This window comes from Aythya ferina (assembly GCF_964211825.1).
Source record: "Aythya ferina genome assembly, chromosome: 17".
Classification (NCBI taxonomy): Eukaryota; Metazoa; Chordata; class Aves; order Anseriformes; family Anatidae; genus Aythya; species Aythya ferina.
The window spans coordinates 13,343,250-13,369,320 of NC_140316.1; the positions used below are offsets into that span (position 1 = coordinate 13,343,250).

Genomic DNA, 26,071 nt, shown 5'->3' on the forward strand with positions numbered 1-26,071 from the left:
TTCAACCCTCTATTAGCGAAATTCAAATCTAATCACTATTAATTGCAAGTGTCCTTCTCCTACTTTTGTTTTGGCCTGTATATTGATTTTGGCACAAGTTCTGTTTCATCAAAAGCTTGCACATCTGCAGCTTGAGAATCAGTATGCGTGCAGAGATTCACAGCGAGCACATCAAAATCAAGAATGCAATGGGGTATGGTAAATATCTCTGTTCCATTCTGGGTACCTATTTGTTGCTTCACAATTGCCAGGGAGAATAATAGAGAGAAAGGTTAGCACACTGCCTAGGAAAACTGCTGGAAGCGTACGATTTTTAAAAGATGTTTTAATGGTTGAGGTTGTATTGATGGGTAATTTGGGTTAGCTATCAGGATACCTGAAAACGATTCACAGTTTAGGTTTAATATTGAAGCTATAACCTTTTAGAATACAGGGTGATGAAATTTTGCAAAATACCACCCAGGGAAAAGTGCTCCAACCTCCTGGCCAGTTTGATTGTTACCATGTAGGAAATTCAGGTGTATCATTAGCCTCACCACCTAAGGAAACAGTGCTCGTGCCCTGTCCCTCTCCATCCCTTGTAACGTGCTTGAAAAAGGCAACAAAACTGAGATTTAATAATACTAAAGGGTCATGGAGTTTGTGACTACAGAAAGTCCAGTGGAGGAAGAGAAGCATAAAGGTAATTTTTTCTGCTCACAGAATAGTGTTTTAGATAGTAAATATGATAACAGGTGTGACAAAATGCTGTTAGCAACATTTTTCTGTTTGGGGAACTCTGAGCACTGCTGGAGTTCCAAGTTTCCAGTCACTTAGGCTCTGTAGCATATGCCCTCAGGCTGATGTGTATGCCTTACAATAATATTTTTTAATGGAAAATACAACGATTTTAGCTAGCCAGCAAGGTGTCAGACTGCTGGGACTTCCTTGTATCCACAACTGCAGAGAGCAGTAACAGCAAACGCCATCTGCTGTATACTCCTGTTATTAGTTTATATTGTAATGTCAAGTAGACAAGAACGGGGACCTGTTCTTTCTAGTGTCTGTACATTTTTGAAATACACTTAAGAACTTTCTTCTGGATAATACAGATGACAGCTTTTCAAAGATTTAACGTTAAGAAATAGTCCCATTTGTGTAAAATACTCATAAACTTAGTTAAAAATGTGCATAATGAGACAGTGCCTTAAATATTCATTTTTGAACATTACCAGTGATAATAATTGCATCGTCAGTGCTGAACTCCCACTGAACTACACCGTGTGCATACAGAGCAAGGGATAATGCCCTGAGGAGTTTATAATCTCAATGGGAAACACGGGCCCTAAAGACTGGGACTTACCACGTAAGTGCAGCAAATTTCCAGTAAATTTCAGATGTTATACAAGTGCTGCAATTGTCTGTAATGCACAAAATGTGAAGAATAACCTCTGCCCATAAGAATTTACTGTGTGAACTGACAGGGCAGATAGGGAAGGGGCAACTCTGTAATGTAGGAGAGGTGAACTGTACCTTGAACACACAAAGGAGTTCCTGGTGACTGTCAGTGTAAGAGCTTGCTGTGACAAAGCCAAGTATGTACTCAAGTCAACTCCGTTTATTTACAGAACAGCTGTACAAAATTGTTTTTTTCAATTGTGTTTTTGCTCACAACCCCAAGCCTTTTTCAGCCCTTGCTCTGCACAGGAAATCTCTTCAAAATCAAAGCTCCCGGCTTCCTTGACTTTCAGCTGCTTCTCAGTATCCATTTCTGTCGTGCTTCTTGCTGTTTCTCTTGCACATGCAGAGCTCTACCATCTGGTCCTCGCGGCCTGATATTTTACACACACACCCCCGCCCCCAAAATCCAGAAAAATCCCTTGGGCCACATGATTCACCGTCTATTCAGGCCTTGCCATGTGCCTGGTTATTGTGTAGTGGCCCCTACTGATGCAAATCCCTTGTTTCAGGAGGGGTCTCAATTGCCTTTTTCACTGAAGGCAAGGTGCCTGTGACACCTGCCAGTTTCTAAGAGGTTTCTAAAATGTTATTATATTGTTGGTTGGCTCAGTAGGAACTGTATTTTTTTTTTCCCAATAAAAACGTATTAACTTTCTAGACTATTAAGTAATGTGGAAAAATTATATTTCAGTAAGAAATTTCCTTTTCTGCCCTTTCATGCTTGAGGAATAAAGTTCCTGTTTCACTTGGCTCCACTAGCCCGTGCACTAAATCACTGCAAAAATGCTTCAATAAACTCTGCACAAAATCTGTCCAAATGCTACCATAGAGCTCAGAGGGCTCGGAAAGAAAACAGGACAAGTGTCTGTAGCAGGAGGCGTTGGCCAAATGAGACACGCAACTCAGCAAAACCAGGCAATGAATATTCGGGCACTGTGAGATAATTTGGACTGATTTTGTTCATAAACCACAGCTCGACTGCTACCTAGAGAGTAGCTATTTATAGGGCACGCGTTCTGTTTCTTGGGTTATTTTCTCCAGTTGGCTTTAAATCAGGGATGCCAGCTACGTGGGCCAAATTTCTCCTATCTGATATGTACATGGCCAGTATTTTGGATCTCACCTTTCATTAAAACCCAAGTTCCTGGCTTTGCAGCTGTGGAAAAAAGGGAAGCTGGCAGGATGAGGAATGCCTCGCTGCAGGCAAGCTCTGCCAGTAGTGTTTGTGTTGGGGGCCGTGGCTGGATTTGCCATAGGAACCATTAGAAGTGGGTTTGGTGGTGGTGCACGGGCCTGCTCGTGGTTGAGTGAGTGCAGGGCTCAGCTACAGGACTGCGAGAAATTAATCCACATCTGTGTCCAGATCTGCAGCTCAGAATAGTCCTGACAATAGCCAGGAAGTAATTTGGGGAAACCACAGGGAAAGGGGCTGTAAATGGCCTTCCTCGCAGCGCGTGGTCTCGCCCCGCGTACAGCCCCTCTCCGACATATACCCCTGCAGCCCCTGACTGCTGCCTCCCCGCTTTCATTCCCTCGCTCTCCACCCAACCCAGCAAACAACGAGATGCTAGTTTTTTTTTTTTTTTTCAAAACGGGTTCTCCCTGTAGTATCTGCTTCTTTCAGATTACTTTTCCCATCTTTTCCCGTTCTCAACCACCGGGGCTGTGCAGCGAGGATGAACGCTGCAGCCCAGCGGGGATGGCCATGGCCGGGAAGTTGGTTGGTGGATCCCACCAAGCCCCAGGTATGTTCCCTCTCTTTTCTGGGAGGTTTTTGAGAACCTCAGATTTAGATGACCTCAGTTTTCCTTTGCTAAGTATGGCTTCAGCTGTGTGAGGTACAAGGCAACCCAAATGCAGCCGTTAATCAGCACATCATTGACCATCACTCTCACACTTGGCCCCAGGCAGGAAGCTCCCAAACCTTTTGGACCAAAATGTGGGGAAATGGGCAATATTCTTTGGGGGATGAAAAAAGGACGGCAGGCAGGCTGTAGGAGAAAGCAGTGGTGTGAAATAGGACCAGAGTGGTGCATGGCACCAAAATAAAGGGCCGATAATGCCCTAAGCACACGTCTTCCCCTCCGTCCTCCCCTCCGGTGCTTGTGCAAACTTGCAATGGAGAGCAGCGACTGCAGGCTGGGGAGAGGATAAAATCTGCTGTGTATTTGCATTCGGGCGGCACCGTAACTTCTGCTGTAAGGTCCTGTGGGCCCGTGCTGGGCAGTGAACTTGTTTCCTGCACGCTCCTCTCTTCCTATGTGCGCTTCGCCCCTCCCAGCTCACGTGCTGACAGCAGGCACGCTGCGAAGTTCCCAGTTGCTTGCTGGGATTAACATAGCGGCTCCGGTTTCTTCGGGCAGGGAGGTTTCCTTGGTGAAACCATTCTAATTAAACTCTGGTCTCTCATCGTGCTAAAAATGCCCCTCCGTGGCACGCAGCTGAAGCTGCTTGTAAAATGTCAATGCCCCTGGACCTTTCATGATCTCAGGACCTAGCAGAGGCAGCGCCCGTTCGAAGGCCCAGGACTTGGGACAGACGAATACAAAAATAGACTCGCTCCAAACTAGACTGACAAAATCTTGCAAGTACACACACTGGGCTGTGCATTTCCCAGGCATTTTATGGGCTTGAAATACATGCACAGAGCCCGCAGCAAATCCTTTCCGCTGCAGGTCGGGGCGGGCAGCTCAGTTTCCTTTTAGGACTCAATTTTGGACCTGGGGAAAAGCGTGCTGAGCCAACAGGGCTGGCCAGGGAAGAGGGCAACAGCTGCAGGGCTTTGATTCCTCTCCCCACGCCTCCCGTACAAATGTGTCCCCAGCCTGGAGGAGCTGGAGAGAGGAACGTGGCAGTCCCCGGCCTTCCTGCCAGCTCTGCTGCCATCTCCCATCCCACAGGCGATTGCACGTCAGGCTTTGGGACCATGAACTATTATTTTTTTTTGCATACAGGCAGCTGAAGGGTGGCAGGACTGGAATTCCTTTAGGTCCCAATAACCCTGAAGATGTTTGTGATGGTTTTTTGCATCCCTTATGCAACACGGCAGGAGTTTGGGATCATTTTGTGCTGCAGGAATCGCTTCTGCACGCTGAGAGCAGCAACTCTGCCCAACATGCTGGCTGGAAGCATGCGGGGCAGCCGAGGGAGCCCTGCGCTGCATCAACAGCTCCTGGAGAGATGGGGAGAAAAGCAGCAGTGGTATCGTGGGTGCACTGGAGACCAACTCCAGTTAGGCATTAGCAATGGCCTGCCCCCTTGAAGGTTAAAACAATTAAAGTATATGGAAAAGGCATTTGATTTTAAGGCATATAAAAACAAACAAACACAGAAAGCTAAAGCAAGTATGAAAATAAATCAGAAGCTAGGCAAGGGTAAGAGCAGAGCCTGTGCGAATCCCATCTAAACAAAAGGCAGGGGCTAGCCAGGGAGAAAACCCCACATGGCAGGGGTTGAAATGTAAAACCTACAGTCTGTTGAGAAACATGAACGACGCTGTTGTGTTCCACACCTCCTTTTCCCGGGTGATGCTGTCTCTGCAAGGTGAAGGGCAGTAATGAATCAAGCTCCTTTCCTCTCTCCCTGTATTTTCCTATTCAATTATTCGCAGCCTGTGCAAGTTCTGCTTTATTTCCCCTCTCCATATGCTGCACTCCCCTCCTGTTTTTTTTTTTTGTTTTTTTTTTTTCTATTCCAAACTGTGCATTTGGCCTCTCTCCCATTTCTTTCTCCTGGGCGCGTGCCCCCTGCTCTGCTCAGATCTGCTGGCTTTGTAACCTCCGCTGTGCACATATGCTGCCTCTCCCTCGCCCTCCCCTGCTCCTGCTCCTTCGTCTCGGGGTCCCGCGAGCCAGCCAGGGCAGCAAACAAGCAGAAAACAATTCCACCATGGCCGCTGCTGGCTCCTCTGCGCTCGATGGAGGACCCCGTGCTGCTCCCTTAGCACAGCTGATTGGTGGCGCAGCGAGGCCGGCTCTGCAGCTGCTTAGCAACTGGGCGCTGCTGCTATGCAGGCGGGATGGATGGCAAGGCAGCCACTTCCCCACATCCTGGCCAGAACCGGGGCTGAGCTCCCAACCCTCCTGAAAAAAACAACAACTCAGGACGGGGATCCTCGCTCGCTGATACAGGAGCAACAACGTCAAGGGCAAAGCCACCTCTGATCTCGTGTCGCAGTTAGAAGGAAATGCTCTGGTTTGTAAGCTGAACTCCTTCCATTCCATCTTTGTCGTTGCTTTGCTGGCTGCAGCGCTTGGTGCTCCATCACTTCTAATCAGACGTTCCCTCGTGCGCTGCGTTTGTTAAAAAGGCTCACAGGTCTCCAACCAGCACCGTGTTTAGGCTGCTTAACGATAGGTGTCCAGACACATGAGTATTTTAACGCATAAAAACCTTCTCAGCTCACTTATCTCTGTCTTTGTGTGCTTTTGATGCAACCCCTGTAAGTGCTAGAATTTCTAAAATGGTAATTCTTTTTTTTTTCCCCTTTAAAAAACCCTACTGTTTATGCCGTGAAGCAATGAAGTGAAATGTTTAGTAATTTGACAGCTTTAAAACGTTGATTAGAATTGCCAACCTTCTTGATTTATTTAATGATTTTGGTAAGCATGAAAGTGCTCCAAACAATAACCGGTTGTACATACTGATGGGATCACGGCGTTTCAATAGCAGCTGCATTTCAATGGCAAGTAGCAACACAAAACATTCTGCAAGTCAGGTGTTGAAACAGCTTTTTTATTCTTTTAAAGCTCAAGAATGATTAGATCTCTGAAAGCACTCACTACCTACCTTACAGAGGTGGCTTTGTCATAATACTACCAGAAATAAAATGAACAGATGCAGTTTAAAAGGAAAAGAAAAAAAAAAAAAACAGCCCTGGCACATGTCCAACGTGTCCATCAAAAGTTGTATGGATCTTAAAATAACTGTTTGTCCCCCTGTTGGGTGTGAAGGTATCTCTCTTTGTACCCAGGCAGTTGGAACAAGACAGCAGACCAGTACCTCCCGGTCGTTATTCAGTCCCTGTATCCCATACGTCCTCAGAGCGTGCTGGAACACAGGTGCCATCTGTCAGGAGGTTGCGTATTTTGGCTGAGAAATTTCCTAGCTGTCTGATCTGCTGTACTTAGGAAGAAATGAAAAATGTCATGGCCAAAAAAAAAAAAGACTGAACAGGCAAATACCCAGGCCGTATTCCTCCTCAATGTTCTTTCGGTATTTTTAGCCTTGTTTCCTAAAATTAAGTCTAACGTGACTGTGTAGTTCTGTGCCGTTTTTCCCCTTCTTCCTCCAGCCTCCATCAAATTTGGCAGTGGGTGAGCAGCCCCAAACATGCCTAGGTCTTGGAAGAGCAGCTGAGCAGAGCGGTACAGGAGGCACCGTGGAGCTGCAGGGGAAAGGCAGCAGGACTCTGCCCAGCCCAAGCTGGCCCCTGGCACGTTTCTGCTTGCTCAGCCGAACTGGAAGGTGAGTCTGGGAGATTTCTACTGCAAGTTCACCAGGGCAGAGCTCCGTGAGCTTAGCTGCTGAGAGAGAAACTGAAGAAGCTTCAAGATTAGATGATTCAGGTAGTATCACTAGTAGGAGATGGCTGATATGCTATACTTCAACCCCTGTGAAGCATTTACATGATCAGGAGTAGAGAATAAAAAAACAAGACGGCGCGATCACATGGAGTAAAATCCATCTAACAACGTCTCAAAGTGCAGCAGTAATCACCGTGTCCTACAGCTGTTATCTTTCTTTTATGGGTCCTGCAACTATCTGGTTCGGGCCCGGTGTTATTTAATAGCTATGCTATTTAATAGCTATGCTTTAGTCACCAGGGCGGGCGCACGCTGCAGCGAGCCTCAGGCTCCCTTCCAGCTCCTCAACTGGGCTTTCCTCCCACGGGCTGGGTGCGGCACGGGATGGCGTAGATCAGATCTCCTCCTGACTCAGTACTGGCAAGGCTGAGGCACGCACACACCTGGAACTGGGACACTCCTACAGCAGGGGCAGAAGCAGCGTTCATCAACGAGCTGAGAAGAAAACTTGAAGTAATTACATGTCCCCTACAGACCTGGTTGGTAACAGCAGCAGGATGTATAAAAAAAGGCCACTGCAAGCAAGAATGCTGTCTCAGGACTGCCCTTTTCAAGTGCAAGGCCATTGACAGAACAAAGCAGAAGCCGACAGGATGGGGATGCTGTCCCAGGAAGGAGCAGGTTGGATAGCATTTCAGGAGCAGTGCAGGAAAACCAGCTGAGCACGGGCTGGAGCAATCCCTGGCTGCGTAACAGAAACCACGCTGCCGGCACCGGGTGCTCTGTCTGGTTCTGGGTGCCCCGATCAAAATGGGAAGAACTGGAGAGCTCACAGGGAAGCACGGCGGCAGCAAGGACAGGATTGGTAAACCTGGACCCAAGGGGAGCTCTGTGAGCCTGCAAAGGGAGCTCTAAATGCTCAGTTACCGGTCTGTACACAGCTACACAGGGACAGAAACCTGGTAATGGAGCGCTCAGTCCAGCAGACAGACAAGCAGCAGTGTCTGATAATTGAAAGCAGAAACCAGACAAAGCTCACTTTTAGTAAGGTATCTTAATCTCCAGTCTGTCAGGTCAATTTTGATGGAAGCAATCTGCCAACTCTTATTTTACTCTGTCTCAGAGGCCATTTTAAAATGAAATTCTGATCTCTTTTCTAAGACGCTGCTATGCTATTGTTAAATTCTCTGAAATGAAAAAAGGCAACTCCCAAATATCTTATGACCTGCATAATGCAGGAAGTCTAACCAGATGAACCTAGGTCCCTTTTGTCCTTTATAAGCTATTAATCTAGTCTGCTTGCACAAGCAATGGATTGTGACATGCAAACCTTCGATATAAAGGATTCTGTGTACAAGCCAGTCTAAAACAAAAAGCTGTAAACAGTCACGATCATTGTTTGGCAGAGCAGCTGCATATTTTTTATTTCACTTTGCCTCTCGATCTAATTTGCTTTAGTTGCAACACTTTGCCAAAGAAATTAAACAACTTCTTATTGATAACAGACACCAAAAGAATTAGCATAAGAGTTTTCGGCTCAACAATATAGGGGAGGGACACTGTGGGCAAGAACAAACCCTGCTGCTTTAAGAATGTGCGTAGAGCCACCACAGGCCATTTGGAGGAAAAAATCTTTTTTTTTTTTTTCCCTTTCCCCTGAAAGATCTCTTTCTCTAAAGAGTCTCACGCAGTAAACCAGGGTCAATCTAACTTGGTATGAAAGTCTGGTTTGACCTTTCTGGGATTTAAACACGCTGTACCAGAACACTCAGCTTTTCAAATACGAGCTTCAGCCATTAAACCACCCACTCCGGGAGCGCAACTGGTCTCAACTGCCTGGGTGACTTTTAAACTACACCGAACATTACAGTCATTTAGAAACCCTGAAAACGTAAAGAAATTTTTTCAGTTCAGACTTACAAAAGCAATTTCCAGCAGTGCTGAGGACCCACACCAAGCACTGGGGCTGCCGCACCCCGCTCGCCGCCCCGGCAGGATCCGGCCCTGCCAGCACCAGGCACCAGTTCCAGGACCTCCAAATCGGAGCCGCTCACGGATGGCAGCGTGGGGACACCCGTCCCCAACGGGGACCGAGCACTCACCGAGATTACAGCCCTGGAAAAAGGCACAGGAAGGTGCACATACAGACAAAGCTGTCTGAGCTCCCGCAGTATTATGGGCTGGCTGACTTGTTTTGAAGCCTGGGCTGTGTCAGGCAGAGCCAGTTTGCTTCAGGGTTAAATAGACTGAAATTGAGGTTTAAGTTAAAATGCGGAGATTGTTAATATCCAGATACCTACTTAGACGTCAGCTTAAAATCCCAGGGAATTTAATGGCCGATGCTGTTTAAATCAGCTAATTTTCTTAATCGCTTTACACGTTGATTGAACTCGTGATGCGAGTGGTAAAAAAAGAACAAAAACCAACAGTTCCAAATAGGAAACAGGACACCAGAAGCCACCCTGCAAACCCAGGCACGGCTCCACACCGTGCTCTGATCTCCGTGCTGCCAGCTTCGGCCATTTCGTCCCATGCCGGGAGGCCGAGGCGCTCCCCACAGGGCTGCCGGGGGGGCTGCTGGCACCGAGGGGCACCAGAGCCCGAAGGGAGCCCGTCTGCGAGCAGTTCGGAGGGTTTGGTTTTCCTTTTTCCTTTTTTTTTTTTCCTTTCCTCCTGGTGGAGATGTGTTGTGTTGTGCAGACAGGTTTGCTGCTTGCTCCGAACTGCCTGGGGTGCGGGGAGCATTGAAGACCGAAGAGGGGGGTGAGGGTGGGAAGGGGAAGGAGGAAAAAAAAAATAAAAGAAAAAAAAAAAAAAAAGGAAAAAAGAAAGCGTAACCTGACGTTGTTGCGAAATTACCTCCTTGGCAGGGCAGCAGGGCTGGAGCCTCGGCACGCAGCACGGCACGGGTTTAACCAAAGCTGCGGGGCCCGGCGGCACTTACCTTCCTCACCTCCTCACCTTCACCTTCCTCACATCCTCACCTCATCTTCCTCCCCTTCCTCACCTCCTCCCCTTCCTCCCCCCCTGCCAGCCCCGAGGGGTTTTGCTCGCTCCCCTCCCGGCCCTGCCCCATCTCGTTTTGTCACGAAGGACACGGCGCAGCTCCCCAACGAGGCTCACGAAGCTCCGAAAAGACAAAAGCACCAGAACCCCACGCCTCCACCCGAAGCGAGCTGCAGGGAAAGCTGCTCGGGATGAAGAAAAAAAAAAGAAAAAAGAAAAAAAAAAAAGCCAAGGATGAAAAAACCACCACCAAACCCAAGCACAACAGGAACACCTCAGCGGTGCCATGGCGGCCCGGCAGCGAGCCCTCGGCTGTGGGCGCCTCAGGCCGGCCCCGCTCGGGCCGGGCCGGCTCCTCCCCGGCTGCAGGCGGCAGGAGGGACGGCAGCGGCCGCAGCAGCTCGGCGGTGGCGGGGCGAGGGTGTGGGGAAACCCGGGAGAAGGAAAAAAAAACAACCGAGGAGCCGTGTGACGAGCGGCGGCCGCGCTCCCCCGGCACGTTGGCGGGGCGCAGCCCGCTCCAGGCGGGGAGCCTGGCGACGCCGCCCTGCTCCTCCCGCGGCCAGCTCATTTGCCTGCCTTTCTCCCCCCTCTGATTTTTTTTTTCTTTTTCTTTTTTTTTTTTTTTTAAGCAGGAGGAGGTTGTTTGTTGCTCTTTTTTACCCCCCCCCCCCCCCACCCCACCCCACCTCCCCACCCCCCACCGCATTAGGCTGCTTCCATCTTTTGGTATTTATAAAAAGCCAGCCGCAGGCTGCGGCTGAGAGGGGGAAGGGAGGCAGGCGAGGGGCGGGCGGCGTTATTTATAGGCTCCCAAGGCTTGGGCTGCATTTTGCGAGCTGCCTTTGTCCTCCCCGCCCGGCCGGCCGGCCTGGAGCCCCGCCAGCCCCGCCGCCTCCCCGCTGCTGCAGGGCGCTCCCCGGCCGCGGCCATCTTGTGCGAGGCAACGGCGGCGAGAAAAAGCCGCCGGGCGCCCCGCTCCCTCCTCGCCTTCGCCTTCCACAACCCCTCACAAAAGCCGTGGGGGAAGTAAGGGGGGGGGGGGCGGGGAAAAAAAAAAAAAAAAAAAAAAGGCAAAAAAAAAAAAAAAGCCGTTTCCCTGCAGTGATCGCAGCGCAGCGCCGGCAGGCAGTGGGGGAGAACCCGGCTCGCCGCCGCCCCAGCCCTGAGGAGAACGCGGCGAGGAAGGAGAAGCCATGATGGCGGCTGCCCTCACACAACATGGAGCGCGACCGGGAGCGCCCTGCCCGCCGCCAGCCGCCCCTCCCGGCGCCCCGAGACGCGGTGCTTCCTCAGGCTTTTCACACAATAAAACCACCAGACTTCGGCGGGGAGGCCATTTCGTGGGCTGGGTGGCTGCACTAAAGCACAACTGCTGTGAATTACCAACTGCGTCACGGCTCGCCATCTGTAAAACTCAGGCTGCAAAGGGTCCCTCACTTGGAAGGCAACTCCCTCATTTTGGATTTACTTCCAGACCTCATTTTTCCCCCTCTCTCCAACCCACTGCCTCTCGGTATGAAGGATTTTACAGTGCTTTTCAGTGAGACATCCGCCATTAAGACTCACCGTCCTGAAAAACAGCCCCCCCCACCCCATTTTGTCACTTGCTTTCTTTTTTTTTTGGTCGAGCTTCTGTAATTAGACGGATAAACATGTAAGGGAACCCTACCACCACCGCCTTTTCGCCTTTTTAAAAATCAACCTCAGTAACATCTTACAGTTCACAGGCAGATTTTTTTTTTTTCCTCTTTTGTTCAATTGAACAGCCACGTAATGCCTGCAATGGATTCACGGCGTCTCTCCGCAAACAAAAAAAAAAAAAAGCAGGGCTGCGGACAACCAAGCGCTTTGTGCAGAAAAAGAAATCCCTCCCTGAAAATAGGACATTTCAGATGTGCTGTAGATGTATCTGAGGAGAAGGAGATCGCCACCGCTCTTAAGACGACCATTAGGATCTCTCGCCCAGGACAATAACGTTAGCCGCACAGGCCTGGTCTATATGTTCCTCTGCAAGGGCAAAAGGGTTTACTTACCCGCGCACCATAGTTGAATGCAGCTCTGAAGGTGAAGTTGTTATGCTTTTTTTTTTTTTTTTTAAATATGGCTATAAATATATATGATCTGTATCACCACTTCTCTCATAAGTTTGCAAGTCAAAGCAGATCTTGTTGAGATTGTTATGGATCTTTATATGGCAGTGGTCTAGCATTAGGAAAAAAATCAACCAAAAAGCAAGCTATAGAAAACGTTGTCCAGCTATGTTGACTGACCGTACGCAGCGAGGAGTCCTACTCGAGGCTTAAATCTACGTTCCCGTGGCAGATTTACTCTGTACATAAAAAGGACGCTCAGTGTTTTTCCACGGAGCACGCAGACGCTAAAAATGCTCTCCTGCATAATTTTAGGCTGCGTATGTTAGTGTGAAGACACCTGGTTAACAGTTACTGGTTGTAAACAGCTGTAAGCATCTCTTAGGTAGATATTTGGCTTTATAAGTAAAATATTTCAAAAGCATAAATGGGTTTAGATAAACAGACAAGAACATAGAGACATGCAAATGAAGGCTTAGAAATAAGGACCACTTCAGTAACATTAACATGAAAACTACACTTAGCAAGGACAGAATGGATTGGGTACTTACAACGTAAGCAAAGAGAAAAGAAAGCTTATAGTACAATTGCCTTTTTTTTTTTTCTTTTGCCAGAATTCAGTATTCCTATGTCTATATTTAAAACGTTACCTTTAAAAGCACCAGAGGAGTTAATAAAAATGGCCAGGAGTTAAGTGTTTAATACAGGAAATACTTTCTAAAATTTATTGTTCAGTCATCACAAAGCTCTATGAAGCTTCGAAAAAAAAAAAAAAAAAAAAAAAAAAAAAAAGAAAAAACAGAACCCAAACTGAACAACGAAAAAAAAAAATCATGTATTTACTTTTTTTTGTTGTTGTTTTGCGTTCAAAATTGTTACTGCTGACAAAGGGTGTGCCATGACCTAGTTACACAAGACAAAGATGGATCCCGAACCATAAGGGAAAAAAAAATTTTTTTTTTTTTTTGGGGGGAGGGAGGGCAAAAAAAAGATATCTTCCTTCTTCAGCGAGCTCCTCTAAGCCTGCTGCCAGACCTTAAACACCCCCCTGGGCGCTCCTGCGGAGTGGCTCCTCAAATGGCAGGATCCCCCCTTTGTGGAACAAAGGAAAAAGCCCAGTTGGCCACGGCCGCTCCCTGCAGAAAGATGGCCGCCCGCGCCCGTGGCCTCTCCTGGGCCGTCTGCTCGGGGCCGCCTTTAGCGCGCCGCCTAAGAACGCCGGCTCCGATGCAAGCCGCGCGCTGATTGGCCCGCGCCCGCCCGCCGCCGCTCCCCAGCCAATTGCCCGCCCGCGGCCCCGAGCTGCGGCCCCGCGCCCGCCGCCGCCGCCGCCCGGCTCCGAGCCCCCCCCCGGGGGGGAACCGGGGATAAGGGGAGGGAGGGGGGGGGGGGGACCGGGAAAACGGCGGGGAGGGGGGGGGCACGGGGCAGCCGCGCGGCCTTTAAGCCCTGAACAAAATGGAAGCTCGCCGCTGATTGGCTGGCGGGGCTTTAATAGGCAAAACCGGCCCCGTTTTTTTTTTTTTTTTTATTATTTTTTTTTCCTTCTTTTCCCTCCCCCCTCCGTTCTCTCTCGGTGTCCTCCCCCCGCCGGGTGTCGCCGTGTTCTGTGTGTGTGTGTGTGTGTCCCCCCCCCCCATCTCCATCCCCGCCCCGGTCTTCGCCGAAGTCTCCCCGAAGTTGTCCCCACCTATCGGTCCATCTTGTTTAGAAACACTCAGCGCTAAGGTAAACGCAGCGGGCAGATTCCACGCTGCGAGAAGAAGAAAAAAAAAAAAAAAAAAAAAAAAAAAAACACCCCGCCGCACATTAAACCGGCAGCGAAGAACCTCAAAAAAAAAATAAAACCCGAATTAGACCGAAAATAAAAAAAAATCACCTCAGGGTGTGCCGCGGGGAGGAAGCAGGGGGGGGGGAACTGATGCCGGCCGAGCTCGGCGGCTGAGGGGCGGCCGGGGGCTGCCCGCCGTGAATGTGCAGGCGGCGGAGGGCGGTTGAGGCGCTCGCAGCGGTGAATTGTGGGAGGGCCGCCGCCGCCAGCAGCGAGCGCACACACACACACACCACACACACACACACACACACGCTCACCTCACACACTCTCACACTCACACACACACACACACACACGCGCGCACAACAATATGTGGTGGCTCGCGAAAACGGCAGGCAGGAGCCTGGCGGGCAGCCCGCGCCGGTAACCGGCCCCCATGTGAGGCGGAGAAGGAGGAGGAGGAGGGGGGGGGGGGGGAGAGCTGCGCCTTTTCGCCGCCCGGAGACGCACGGTTCGGCCGCCTCAGCGCGATGTCTTTCCGAGACACCAAGGCGGGGGAGAGAGCCAAGCACCCCGAGGATCATGGCAAAAAGCAGAGTTCAAGTGAGCCTGGGGCTTTTCGCCTTCCTTTTCCCCTTCCTCCTCCTCCTCCTCTCGCCTTTCTGCCTCTTGTCTCGCCGGGGTGGGAGAAGGGAGGGAGGGAAAGGAGAGGGGGGGGGGGGGGGGACCCGGCTCGCGATTCCCCCATTTTAGGGCTCGCTTCGCTGTGGATTTCCTCCCTGCCTGGGTGTGTGTGGAGCTCGTTTTTTTTTTTTTTAAAAAAAAAAAAAAAGGAAGAGAGGGAAAAAAAAAAAAAGGGCTCTTTGTTGGATATTTTTTTTTAACTTCACGGTTTTCTGGGTGTTTTTGTCTTTTCCCCTTCCCCCCCCTCCTCTCTCCCCCCTTTTCCCAGGTTGGATCAACGGAATGGAGAACAGCACGCAAGCCAGCACTTCTGTCGAGAAAAGAAATCACCATTGGAGAAGTTACAAGTTGATTATTGACCCGGCTCTGAAAAAAGGACAGCACAAACTCTATCGCTACGATGGGCAACATTTTAGCATGCCGGTGAGCGGAGGGGGGGGGAGAGGGGGGCTGTGGTGTTTCCCCCTTTGTATCGTGCCCCCCCCCAGCCCTGCACGCCTCACCCCCTGTCGGAGCCGGTGTTTTGGGGGGCTGGGGGTCTCCCTGGGTCGCGGTCACCCCCCGGCACGGCTGAAGGGGAGCCTGGGGGGGACAGGCACCAAAGTTACCGCCACCTGACACTGTGCATTCAACTGTCAGGAGCCCTACGAGGAGCCCAAACCTGCAGCTTTCTTTCTGTGTTTCCAATCCGTGTGCATTTCCCAGCAGTATTGCAATTTGACACGTGTGTGTGTGTATGCGTGTGTGTGCTTTTCCCTTCCCTCGAGACAGCCCCTGCTTCCTTGGGGTTTATGTTTTTGTTTTATTTCTGCCTGAAATTTCAAGCACTGTTGTTGTCGGTTTTGTGCTTTTTCTCCTCCTCCTCCCAGAACTCGGGAATCGCTCCTGTGGATTGTGTCAGGGATCCCAGAATAGGGCGAATATGGACCAAAACTAAGGAGTTGGAGCTGTCTGTCCCCAAATTCAAGGTACTGCCCTGACTTTTGGCTTTTGCTTTGTATTCTTGTTTACTCGGGAGTGTAGCCTGACTTCCAAACAGTTTAATGAACCGTTTAAATGACAGTCGTCTCCCTATTAACATTATTATTCAGCAAACCGTTTAACAATAATCCTGTTCTATAAAGATAACGAGAAATCCATACATCTGCCTAACGAGATCCCTTGGATGTTTTGGAGCCGTGTCTGGGGGGCTTCTCCTTGGGTTGGGGGGCAGCAGAGGGGGGCTCTGCTGACAGCACTGCTCCAGCCAGGGAGCCAGCTCCGGTCAGCTGCTGTGGGTTCATCCCCTTCATCCTACAGCCTCGGAGGCAGCTTTCTTTCCCCAAAGTTTGCAGGAGGCTTTAACCCTCTCCCTCCTGTGCCATCCTAATGCCCTCCTCCATGCTCTTTAACGCCGCCGGTTATTGTTACCGCCTCCTCCCCGCTTGTGCCCTCTTCCAGATTGACGAATTTTACGTGGGGCCAGTGCCTCCCAAGCAGGTCACCTTTGCCAAGCTGAACGACAACATCCGCGAAAACTTTTTGACCGACATGTGCAAGAAATACGGTGAAGTGGAAGAGGTGGAGATTCTCTACAACCCCAAGAACAAGAAGCACCTGGGCATCGCCAAAGTCATCTTCGCCACCGTCAAGGGTGCCCGGGAGGCCGTCCAGCACCTTCACAACACCTCCGTCATGGGCAACATCATCCACGTGGAGCTGGATACAAAAGGTGAGGGGCACGTTTTGGCCCGACGTGGTGGCGGTTTGCAGTGCCCGTGCCCTGCCTCTCCTCGAGCAGATGCTGTTGCAGGACCACAAGGGCTCGGCGATTAAAAATACAGAGGGAGCGCCCCTGTCCCCCCGCGTGCGTGTCTGGTTTCTGGGCCCTTTGCAAGTCACGTGGAGCCAAATGTGTTGTCAGTTGCTAGGAGACAGCCCTGTAATTTGCAAAATGCTGCCATCCTGCCGCCCCTGCTCCCCCAGCACCCGCCGGCCGCTGGGTCCTGATCCTGCTCAGCCTCCTCCCAGGGCTGCCAGATCCCCTGGCTGGCAAAGTCTGGGGTTTGGGGCAAAACTGGGGGATCCTGGCACCCAAAACAGGGGGATTCTGGCAGTGGCAGCGGGGCTGGGTGCCGTCCTCCGCGTGCCTGGCATTTCATTGATGCTTCGTGGCGAACTCCCGGCTGGCAGCAGAGGAGTGCACAGCACTTGACAGCGTGAGTGTGCGTGTGAGTGTGTGTGCAAGTGTGAGGCTGGCTCTTAAAGCCACAGGAGCCCCGCGTCCTGCACGTAACCAGCCCCAGACCTGAGCACTGGGGAGCCCGTAAAGTTCCTGGAAGCGTGGAAACGCTGCGTCTTACTGCTTTCTCTCTTCTCTTTCCTCCAAGCCTGTTAGTGAAAGACTTGCCTAAAATGTGCCCCAATCTTAAAAATCCTCTGCAGCTGAAGGGGTGTAGACATAAACACGGAGTAGATCAGTTGTCACTTGGACTTACTCCTCATTGCAACCCCGGCACTTCCAGCTTAAAGCAGACCTGCTGCACGTTTTCTTGGGAAGAGGACGTTGTAAGCACCATTTTCTTCCAAAAGAGAAAAAAAAAAAGTGCAATGCTGATGCGTTTGTGCTGTATTACATGGTTTTGACAGTTTTGTGTACAACCTGTGCAGCAGTTGGTATGCCACACGTGGTAAGAGGCTGTAGTAGGACGTTAACTGACGTGACTGAGCTCCGGTAGAGGAAAAATCACAGCAGCACTCTAATATTTTCTCTTCTTAGCTAACCCTGGCTTTACAGATGTGTGCTTTGAAATTCTAATACCATTCCTTTTTACAGGCAGGCTCTTTCCCTGCTTACTTTGAAATTTGAAAATTAAATTTGAAAAATTTAAAATTCCATCAAACAAAAAATTAACCATTTGTAGTTTTAATAATGCAAGCTACAGCAGGGTTACAAGTAGAGATACCTTAGTGACAGGCATTTTAAACGAGCTGATTGTACTGCATTCCTCCTTGTTTTCCTCCATTCATAAACTACTCACAAGTCTTGGACAGACAGCTGTTCAAGAAAGTTAGCTGCCCATCAGGGAAAAGAGGGCTTCTGAAGCTTCTGTTTCTTGGGAGAAAACATCAAAATCTTAGTTTTAAATTGCATTTTTGTTTCATTTGCCATCTGTGTGCTTCTAATCTGTTTTTTTTTTCTTTCTTTTTTTCCTGCAAATGTATCTGTTTGGCTCCAAAAGAGTAAGACTGTCAGTGTTTTATAAGCTCACAGAGTCAAGTGAAAATATGATTCCTAAAGTAGCATTAGCAGGTTAAGTCGTTCTTCATGTATATCTGCCTCTATGTGTGTGTATATATATATCTATATATATATATTTGTATGTATTTCAAGCTATATATAAAATATCCCGAATTTCTTCCTAGTATTCAGCTTTTCAAGAGCGTGGTAAAATTAATGGTTGGTTGAAAGCTTGATTTTTGTAGTCTAGCAAAATAAATATGAGGAGTAAAAGTGTTTTATCTGTCTGACCTGATCACAAGCCTGGGAATCTGGAACTAATAATTCCAGTTCCCTAATCTAAGACGGGCTAATTTAAAGCAACTTCTCTGCCTCACTTTGTCCCGCAGGATGGACACACTTAATAATTACCTGGCCTTAGAGAAATAGCTGAGAGTAGTTTCACGTTCATAAAGCAATTTGAAAATGAGATTTGTGACTTTTATCAGGGATCCAAGAGGAGTTATGAAGCTTTCTAACAATTATTTTACATTTATTTAAAAAACGGTTTTCAAGTAAACCCAACGCTTCCGTATCCACGACGCTGTGGTTTCCTGGGGGTGTGCATGTGTTAATAATTCCAAGCATTTTAGGCCTTGTCTTGAAGAGATCTATTTTGTTATGACTTCACTTGAACTTAAACAGTTTACATAGTTGATGATGTGGCTCAAGGCTTTATGAAATGAGATCTGAGAACCAAATAACCTCATCTACAGCATTTATTCAAGAGAAGTCAGTCCTTTCCCTGTGCAGCATCAGGCTGTGGGTGCTTTGCTTTCAGATTGCCCAGAGTGATTTGCAGGCAGCTTGGGGTCTGATCCCTCAGCGTTAGCCAGGGAAGTTGTGCTGTTCCAGGGGAGTTCTTGCCTGAATCAATGCTCTGGGCTCAGGTGCTGGCCCTGTCCATTTTCCTGTCTATTCTTTATCTTCCAGAGCAAAAGCCAGCAAACAGTCTTGGAGTCTGGTTCTGTTCCTTTTGAAGTGGATGGCAAATTTCTTACAGACTGCAAAATAAGTAGGATTGGGGTTTTGTGGTCATGAAAAATCCAATTTTAAGAACTGGGTCTTACCTAGAGTTCAGGGATGAGCTGGGAGTGGAAAGACTGAGTCTCAGTAGCGATATAAGGGCCGTTTTGGTTCTCTAGCTTTTATTCTTTGAAGGATGCCATCGAGCACACCTTTAACTGGGGGGAAAAAAGGATCAGCCAGTGTCTTTTTGGAAAAGCACCGCTAACGGTTTTGTCCTTGGGACTCCCAGGCATCGTGTGTGCATTAATAGCAGCCAGTTTCTGCTAGCAAGGTGGGTTGCGAGAGCTTTCTGAAGTGGCTCTGGGTGTTGGCAGAGGCTTGTCCCTTTGGTGAGAGTTTCACTTCTCAAATCTGCAGACTATTTGCTTGGCACGTTGGAGAGGAGGGAAAAGTGGTGCTCTCCAGAAAGCATGGTAAAGAGCAGAGCTGCCAAGCAGACTGAGAAGGATTTAGGAAACCTCCTTGGCTTGGCTTGAGAAAGGAGTGTCTGACTTTTGCTTGCCCTGCAGATTATTTAGAAACGATCCCTACAAACCTCGGAGGTGATGCTTGTTCCTCCGTGGCAGGGATGTGCAGATGCCAGGAGTACATATTTTCATGCAAGCTGTGTTATTTCTCTTTACTAAACTCTCCCGTTGTGGTTTGTGCAGGTGAAACCCGCATGCGGTTCTACGAGCTGCTCGTTAATGGTCTTTACACTCCTCAGACCCTTCCCGTAGGCACCGAACAGGACGCGTCGCCAACTGTGAATGAAACCCTCCAGGTATGGTTTGCTTGGCTTTTTTTCTAAGAGTAGCATTGTAGAAAATTCTAAACAGCCACTTCATGAAATTTAACTTTTTAACACTATTACCTTAGCTTCATTTCTCCCACCATAGTTTCAGTGGACATTACTACTCCCCATTTAAATACTCCTTGCTCCTAATTGCCATAGCGTCTGTAACTGCAAACACAATGCATGTGGCCAGTCTCTGCCCGTGTCTGCGTAGCGTGGTAAGTGCTCTTTGTATTTCTGCATGAAAAATACCTGCTGAACCGACAGCACGTGCCCTGCTAATGTTAGAGATTCCTGCAGTTAGGGGGACAGATCGGGTCTGTCCCTGAGATGAGATTATTCCCTTGAAGACAGGGGGAATGATTTAAGTGGTACATTTGGCCTGGTGTCTGCAGTAGGCAATACTTAGAGCGTGTGCTCTTCAGCTGGAAGAGGGGAAATATCAAATCTTGAGTAGTGCCATCAATTCTCCAGAATCTTAATTAGTCACCGGGATCATTTTTTAAGAAAAGCAGTGTGCAAAATTCCTGGGTTTTCTTAGTATTTAGGGTGTGATTCTCTAAATGGATTTGTGCAGGTAGCTGCTCCCCTACAAACCCCACTAGAATGAGGGGGGTGAAGGGAAACGAAGCCTGTTTGTGTGGGGTCACCAGCCTCCCTGGCTTATCTCAGTCTACTTTGGCTCTGATCAAGGCTTGGGAACCCATTTTAAGGTATCAAGTTTTCAAAGAGATCTGGCAGAAGTTTTTGAAACTTTTAAGTATGAATTTATTCTCGCAACTTCTTTGTGCTCTTAGGGCTCCTTAAAATGCTGTCATTTCATTAAATTTGCAGGCAGGTGTTTTCAGGACAGATTAAGAGATGTGTAGTGAATGTGAAAATCCCACTGATCTGAAAAAATAAAACCTTCCTGTCTCACTGCTCACCCCCATGGGAACAAGGCAAAGCCCCTGCATCTCTTAACAAAATCACAGAGGCTGATTCTTCCTTACCTCCCAGCCAGGTGTTTTTTAGGGCAGAAGAGGAACAAGTAATGATTTTGCATTGAGCAGGGCCTGGCTTTGCTTTTCTGCCCGTTACAGCACATCCCAAAGAAAATTGGCCAGACTTGTTTACTACTTTTTCAGGGTTAACAGCAAAATGCTTCATTGATGATATCCCCCCAAGTAATCTCTACTGTAATTAAGATAGATTCTCTGGATATTGTGTTTGGATATTGTATTGTTATCCTGAATTGATTTTTCCCCCAATTACCACCATAATTATTGCTTTGTGGGTAACTTTAACTGTTTGCATCTTGTTCCTGTCACTGGGACCTGCCAGCAAGCTTATTTGCTGTGGTACTTAAGTAAAATGCTCCCGCCGTTTGCTTTCCCCCTCATGCAGAACAGTAAGGACCTGACACATCTGTGAGCCACAATCCCTCCCTTGAGACCGTATCCCAATCCCTCTGAAAAAGAGTTCACACCTCCACGAGAGGTGCGGAGATGTGGGCTTTAGCAGGGAGCACAGTGTGATGTGGCTGCTTGCTGAGCTGCTGAGGAAGAATCCTTCCTGATGTCCGTGTCCCTAGGGGTAGGTGAGAGCTCAGCTGGGGGTTGTGTGTGACAGCAGGTCCTCTGAAAGGCCTCTGCACCTGCCTGTGCCTGGGAGAGCAGCAGCCAGCCCGGAGTGTCAGCACGTAGGGACACATCCCCGGTCCTTTTTGGGAGCTGGAGCTCAGTCCTGCCCCTCCTGCTACCAGGAGGAGTCTCCGTGAGCTCTTGCTTTGCTTTATAGAAAATTGATTGTGGCGCTGATGTTCAGCAGGGCACTGTTATGACTCAGCAGTGTCTGAGTGGGAGCAGGGCTTCTCCTAGAAACCCCCTGAATGTGCCTGTGAAGTGAATTTCAGAGCAATGACTTGGCTGCTCCGCAGGCTTGGAGGGTTTCAGTTTTCAAACGCCATGTTCAGGAGTGCTCTACCTGAGCGTTGTCTTTGTGCAGGGCTCACAACGTATTTTTAGCAGCTGGGAACTTTGTCTTCCCTTTCTGCCTGTAGCCTGCTCCTTCCTTGATGCCGAGGAACGTTTGGCAGAGGGTGGTGGCGAGCAGCTCCTGCAGCTGGACCAGCACAGAGCCCTCTTGCCTTCAGCAGGCCTCTGCAGGCAATTTGGGGGTGATAGGGGAGTTTGATTGCAGGTTTGCAGTTTGCAGGTTTGCAGGTTTTGATTTGTTCACACACAAAGTTTTCTGAGATCTGAAACTCTCAGATTATGTTCTCAGACTTCGCAGTTTTACTGCAGGATTTTTATCATTCCCTCCTTGCCGTGCAAACGAGCTGTGTGTAATTGCTAGAAACCTAAAGGTAGCTGTATGGCTGCGAGTCTTCTGCTCACATGATGCTCTTGGGCATAGCTTATGAAGGATACCGTTGTATCTGCTTTCTTCCTTCTCTTACAGAAAAGTTCCTCTTTGCTCTTTAAATTTTTATTTTCTCTTTAAATTAAGGGGAACTGTTTAATGGTCATGGTTTATGTTTTCAGGGATGCTGTAACCTATTTTTCTTTGCTACGGAAATCAATTCAAACTCTCAGGTACTCATCTCCGAAAACCAGGCGGATTAGACAAACGGCTTTTCAAAAGTGTGTGTTTTAGGTGCTTTTCTCTTCCCTCTTTTTGTAGTTGACAGATTCCCTGAAACGCCTGAAAGACAGCAACCTTTCCTCTGCGGGATCGTCCGTCACCCCGAACAGCAGCACGCCGTTCTCCCACGACACCGCCTATTCCAGCTGCCGCCAGGACACCCCCAACTCGTACAGCCAATTCACCCCGCAGTCCCAGGGCACGCCCCACACCCCGCGCCTGGGGACGCCGTTCTCCCAGGACTCCACGTATTCCAGCCGGCAGACGACGCCGGTCTACCACTTCGGGCAGGACAGTGGGTACAAACCCAGGAGACACGAAACCAAATTTACGGATGCCTACAACCGCCGGCCGGGACACCACTACGTTCACAACTCGGCGGGTGTCTTCCGAGGGACGGAGCATCAGTTCGGCGCGTTCAAATCCCATCCGCAGGAGCCGGTCCAGTTCTCGCACACTCCTCCCCTCAGCCACTCGGGTTCTTCGAGTTACAAGTCGGCCTTCTCTCCCTACCAAGCACCAGCCGTGTTCCCCCAGTCCGAGGAGCAGCAGTTTCCCCAAACTTCCAGGGAGACGGAGTACCGGAGACCTGCGCCGCCTCCTGCCGAGATGGTTGTGGAAAGCAGCGCTGCCACGAACATCGATTTCGTGCCGGTGAAGGAAAAACCGGAGGAACCTCCGCCCTTGCCAGATTCGAACTCTGCTCCTGAGCCGAGCACTGCGTCCTTCTCTCAGACCCCAGAGAGGAGCGAGACCCCTGGCACCCCCACCATGGAGTCTGAAATGCAGCATAACAGTTTAGACTCGAGGATTGAGATGCTCTTAAAAGAGCAGAGAACAAAGTTACCCTTCCTTAATGAACACGACTCGGACACCGAGGTCCGAATGGAAGGTAGCCCCATCTCCTCCTCTTCCTCCCAGCTCTCCCCGATCCCGATGTACGGTTCGAACTCCCAGCCCGGTTACAGGGCTCAGACACCTTCCTCGCGCCCTTCCAGCACAGGCCTGGAGGACATCAGCCCCACGCCCTTACCCGACTCCGACGATGACGAGCCCATCCCTGGGACGGCTTCTCTCAGCCAGAACTCCAGGGGGACGTCGGAGGCCGGCATGACCCCCATCGAGCAGCTCAACAGGACCTCCAAAGTCGAGCCCTCGGAGGCTAAAGAAATGGTGCCTGGTGACCAGACCCCAACGTCCGAAAAAATGGATGAGGTAAGTGAGCTGGAACCGGGTCACCAAGCTCCGGACCTGGGCACGGAGGTGCTCTTACGGTGTTTTTTTTGTGTTGTTCAGAGTGTAGGATTTTCTGGTGGCTTTTTCTTCTGCTCAAGGCAGCTGGAAACGAGCTAAATGTGACACCAAGTGATGGGCTTAACTTGCCGGTCTCCAGGTTTCTTTGTTTCTGACAGCAGCCTGCTGCAATTTATAGCTTCAGGAGAGCTCGGGGACTGAGCAGGCCCTGGCAGTTTGGCCACTGCTCACGCTGTGAATGTCCTGAGTGTCAACAGACACTTAAGCCCCTAGAGCAGTTGATGGAGCACTTTTTGCCCTTGCTCTGGTCTCTGGATGTAGGGGTGTGCGTGCACACACTTGCTGAACGGGGCCGAGGTATTGGACGCAGACTTGGTGCGAGCTCTGCAGCTCTGTGCCAGCTGCCTGGAGCAGGAGGCAGTTGCTGGGCTTTGGTGCTCCCTGTGCTCGGAGGGAGCTGCGCGGGGTGGAGTGGGGCCAGCAGACAGATGACGTTGCGTGGTGTCTGTTTGGGACCTCTGCAAAAAACCTCTCAGTGGTGCTGCAGCGGACGTGTGGGTCCTGTTTGGCTGTGCCAAGAAGCAGTCGAAACAGAGAGCTTGGTAAATGCCAGAGCCTTTCTCCCTGGCATTTAGGGTAGTAGTGCAGCAAGTGAAGCTGCTGTCCCTGCTGCGCCAGGACTGTGCGGTGAGGAGACCCCAGAGATCCGGGATCTGATTTGGGTGAATGCCCCGAGTGTGAGAGATCGGTGCCAAGTATTCGTGAGAGTTTGCTGGGGTTCAGCTGGCAGGGTGGTGTTTCTCTCCAGTGGTCCACGGTTTTGAGGTTTTCACCCCAGAATTGGCTGCGTTTAGGGGAGGGGGAGCTCCTCCTGCAGAGTGCAGGTGGGGAGGGGAGGCGTGCAGCAGTAACAGTGCCTGTCTCAGGATCAGGTAGGAGAAAGTGTAACTGCACTGGATAGTTTGTGCTTTCTCTGTGCCTTTCCAAACCTGCCTGGCCTGGAAGTTGTTGTTTAGTCTTTGAAACAATTCAATCCCTTGGGGTCTCTCTCCTCATCTGGGCTGGCCCAGGCTCCCCCCGGGGAGGCGCATCCCGGCCGGTGGGAGCTGGTGATGAGTTAATTAGGAGCAGGGTTCTGATTCCTTGAGCTTGGCCTGGCAGGCTGAAGAGGGGATGCTCCAACTTGTTAAAACCCGGTCATAAATAAAACAAGGAAGGCTTCCCACCTCTCCTTGCCCCTCTGGGCTTGGGTCTGCCGTCCGTACCCTCGTGCAGGAGAGTTGTGGGCGATCCTGCCGACGTCGAAGCCCGTGCTAAGCCTTTGTCTCCCCTTAATGAGATGCTGGTGTCAGAAGTTCACGCCGCCGGTGCTATCACCACGACAGGAGAGCCTCGACCCTCCCAAGGCACAGCGGTGGGAGCGGGGGCTCCGGGCGGGTCCTGCTGCCTTCCTCGTCTCCTTTCCTTCCCCGAAAAGCGGGCTGCTCGTTGTCAGAGCTGTTTGTTCCGTCCTCCTCTCGGTTACAAATCACACTAAGCTGTTCTGGCGCGTTGGGAGAGCTGCCTGCGCCTTCCCTTGCTCCTCCCGATGCGCAGAAACCATCTCCATGTGGTTTTGCTTCCTTTCCCCGCCCTTCTCTCCCCCCCCCAAAGTTGTTTTTTTGTTTTTTTTTTTTGCTTCAGAAAAAGGCTCTCCTGGCTTCCCTCTCTTTTGCTGGAGGAGCAGAGCCCAACAGTGACTTAAGGCAGGCTGAAATTTGAGCTGCAGCTTCCCAGCTGAGCCGGAGAGGGGCATTGAGTGTGGCGGAGGGCTGGGAAGCTGAACCTCGGGCTCCGGCCCCTCGTGATAGCACCCAGCAGCTTCCAGTCCTGCGGGGAATCCTCCGGCAGGACGGAGGGAAGGCAGCCCCGAGTGTTTCCAGCGATTTTGGTGTGGGGAGCCGAGCGGAGGTGATATATTAGAGCAGGGAGGACTTGTTGAGTGTCATAAGGAAGCAATAAAGGGCAGAGTTTGAACTCATTTGCTTCATATTCAGCTTTTGGAGGGCCTGAGCAGCCCCTGGCCTGCTCCCCTTGGTGGCTGCTCCAGCTGGGAACGTCTCAGGGCCCGCAGGGACAGCAGCGAAGTCGCGGGGAAGTTTTATGTGAGGCAGCAGCAGCGTGTGAAGGACCTCCTCCTGCCCCCAGCAGAGCAAGCAGCATTTCTGTCAGTGACTGCCGGCACAGCGCTGTTTGTCCTGCAGGTGAGGCGCTGTCAGATCGTCAGGGAGGGCTTTTCAAAACCTAGAAGATGTCCAAGAAGGAAGCTGAGTTGTGTAGTTATTTTAATAACACTTCTGAGGGTAGCGAATTGCCAACTTCCCTTCCTGTGTTTCTGAACGATAACAAGGCAGGAGCTGTGACGATTTCCTCGTCGTGGGATCTTTCTGTGCCGTTCCAGAAGCTCAGAGGTTAAGGAAGCACCCTTTGACGTTCGGACATCCCATCTGAGCCAGGGTTTGTTTTTGCTTGGCTCGGTACAGGAAGAGGCCCTGCCTCTGTGCCGGGGAGGGTGGCAGGATTAGAACAGGTCACGTTGCCGCGTATCGATGATGCCTTTCATGTTGC

General features: G+C 50.1%; 2 protein-coding genes and 1 long non-coding RNA gene across 3 annotated transcripts in view; 2 read left to right on the forward strand and 1 right to left on the reverse strand.

Annotated features, from left to right (window-relative positions):
• Positions 1-879: 879 nt before the first annotated feature.
• Positions 880-5,023, reverse strand: LOC311420489. The gene is made up of 2 exons (XR_014684341.1): positions 4,911-5,023; positions 880-4,612 (listed from the first exon to the last, which is right to left on the reverse strand). It is a non-coding gene; the product is annotated as an uncharacterized lncRNA (long non-coding RNA).
• A 5,182-nt stretch (positions 5,024-10,205) lies between these two features.
• LOC311420484 (uncharacterized protein) lies at positions 10,206-13,247 on the forward strand (the record flags this gene model as incomplete). Its single annotated transcript, XM_084491456.1, has 2 exons — positions 10,206-11,487; positions 11,741-13,247. One exon carries the CDS (start codon positions 10,206-10,208, stop codon positions 11,169-11,171), a length of 966 nt encoding a protein of 321 aa, XP_084347582.1. The 3' UTR covers positions 11,172-11,487; positions 11,741-13,247.
• A 349-nt stretch (positions 13,248-13,596) lies between these two features.
• The window catches only part of SETD1B (SET domain containing 1B, histone lysine methyltransferase), a 45,623-nt gene continuing 33,148 nt past the window's right edge, over positions 13,597-26,071 (forward strand). Inside the window, exons 1-6 of the mRNA XM_084491434.1 lie at positions 13,597-14,441; positions 14,791-14,945; positions 15,392-15,490; positions 15,963-16,233; positions 19,461-19,573; positions 22,250-23,425. Coding sequence (XP_084347560.1) covers positions 14,369-14,441; positions 14,791-14,945; positions 15,392-15,490; positions 15,963-16,233; positions 19,461-19,573; positions 22,250-23,425 — 1,887 coding nt within the window. The 5' untranslated portion in view covers positions 13,597-14,368. The remainder of the gene's footprint in view (positions 14,442-14,790; positions 14,946-15,391; positions 15,491-15,962; positions 16,234-19,460; positions 19,574-22,249; positions 23,426-26,071) is intronic.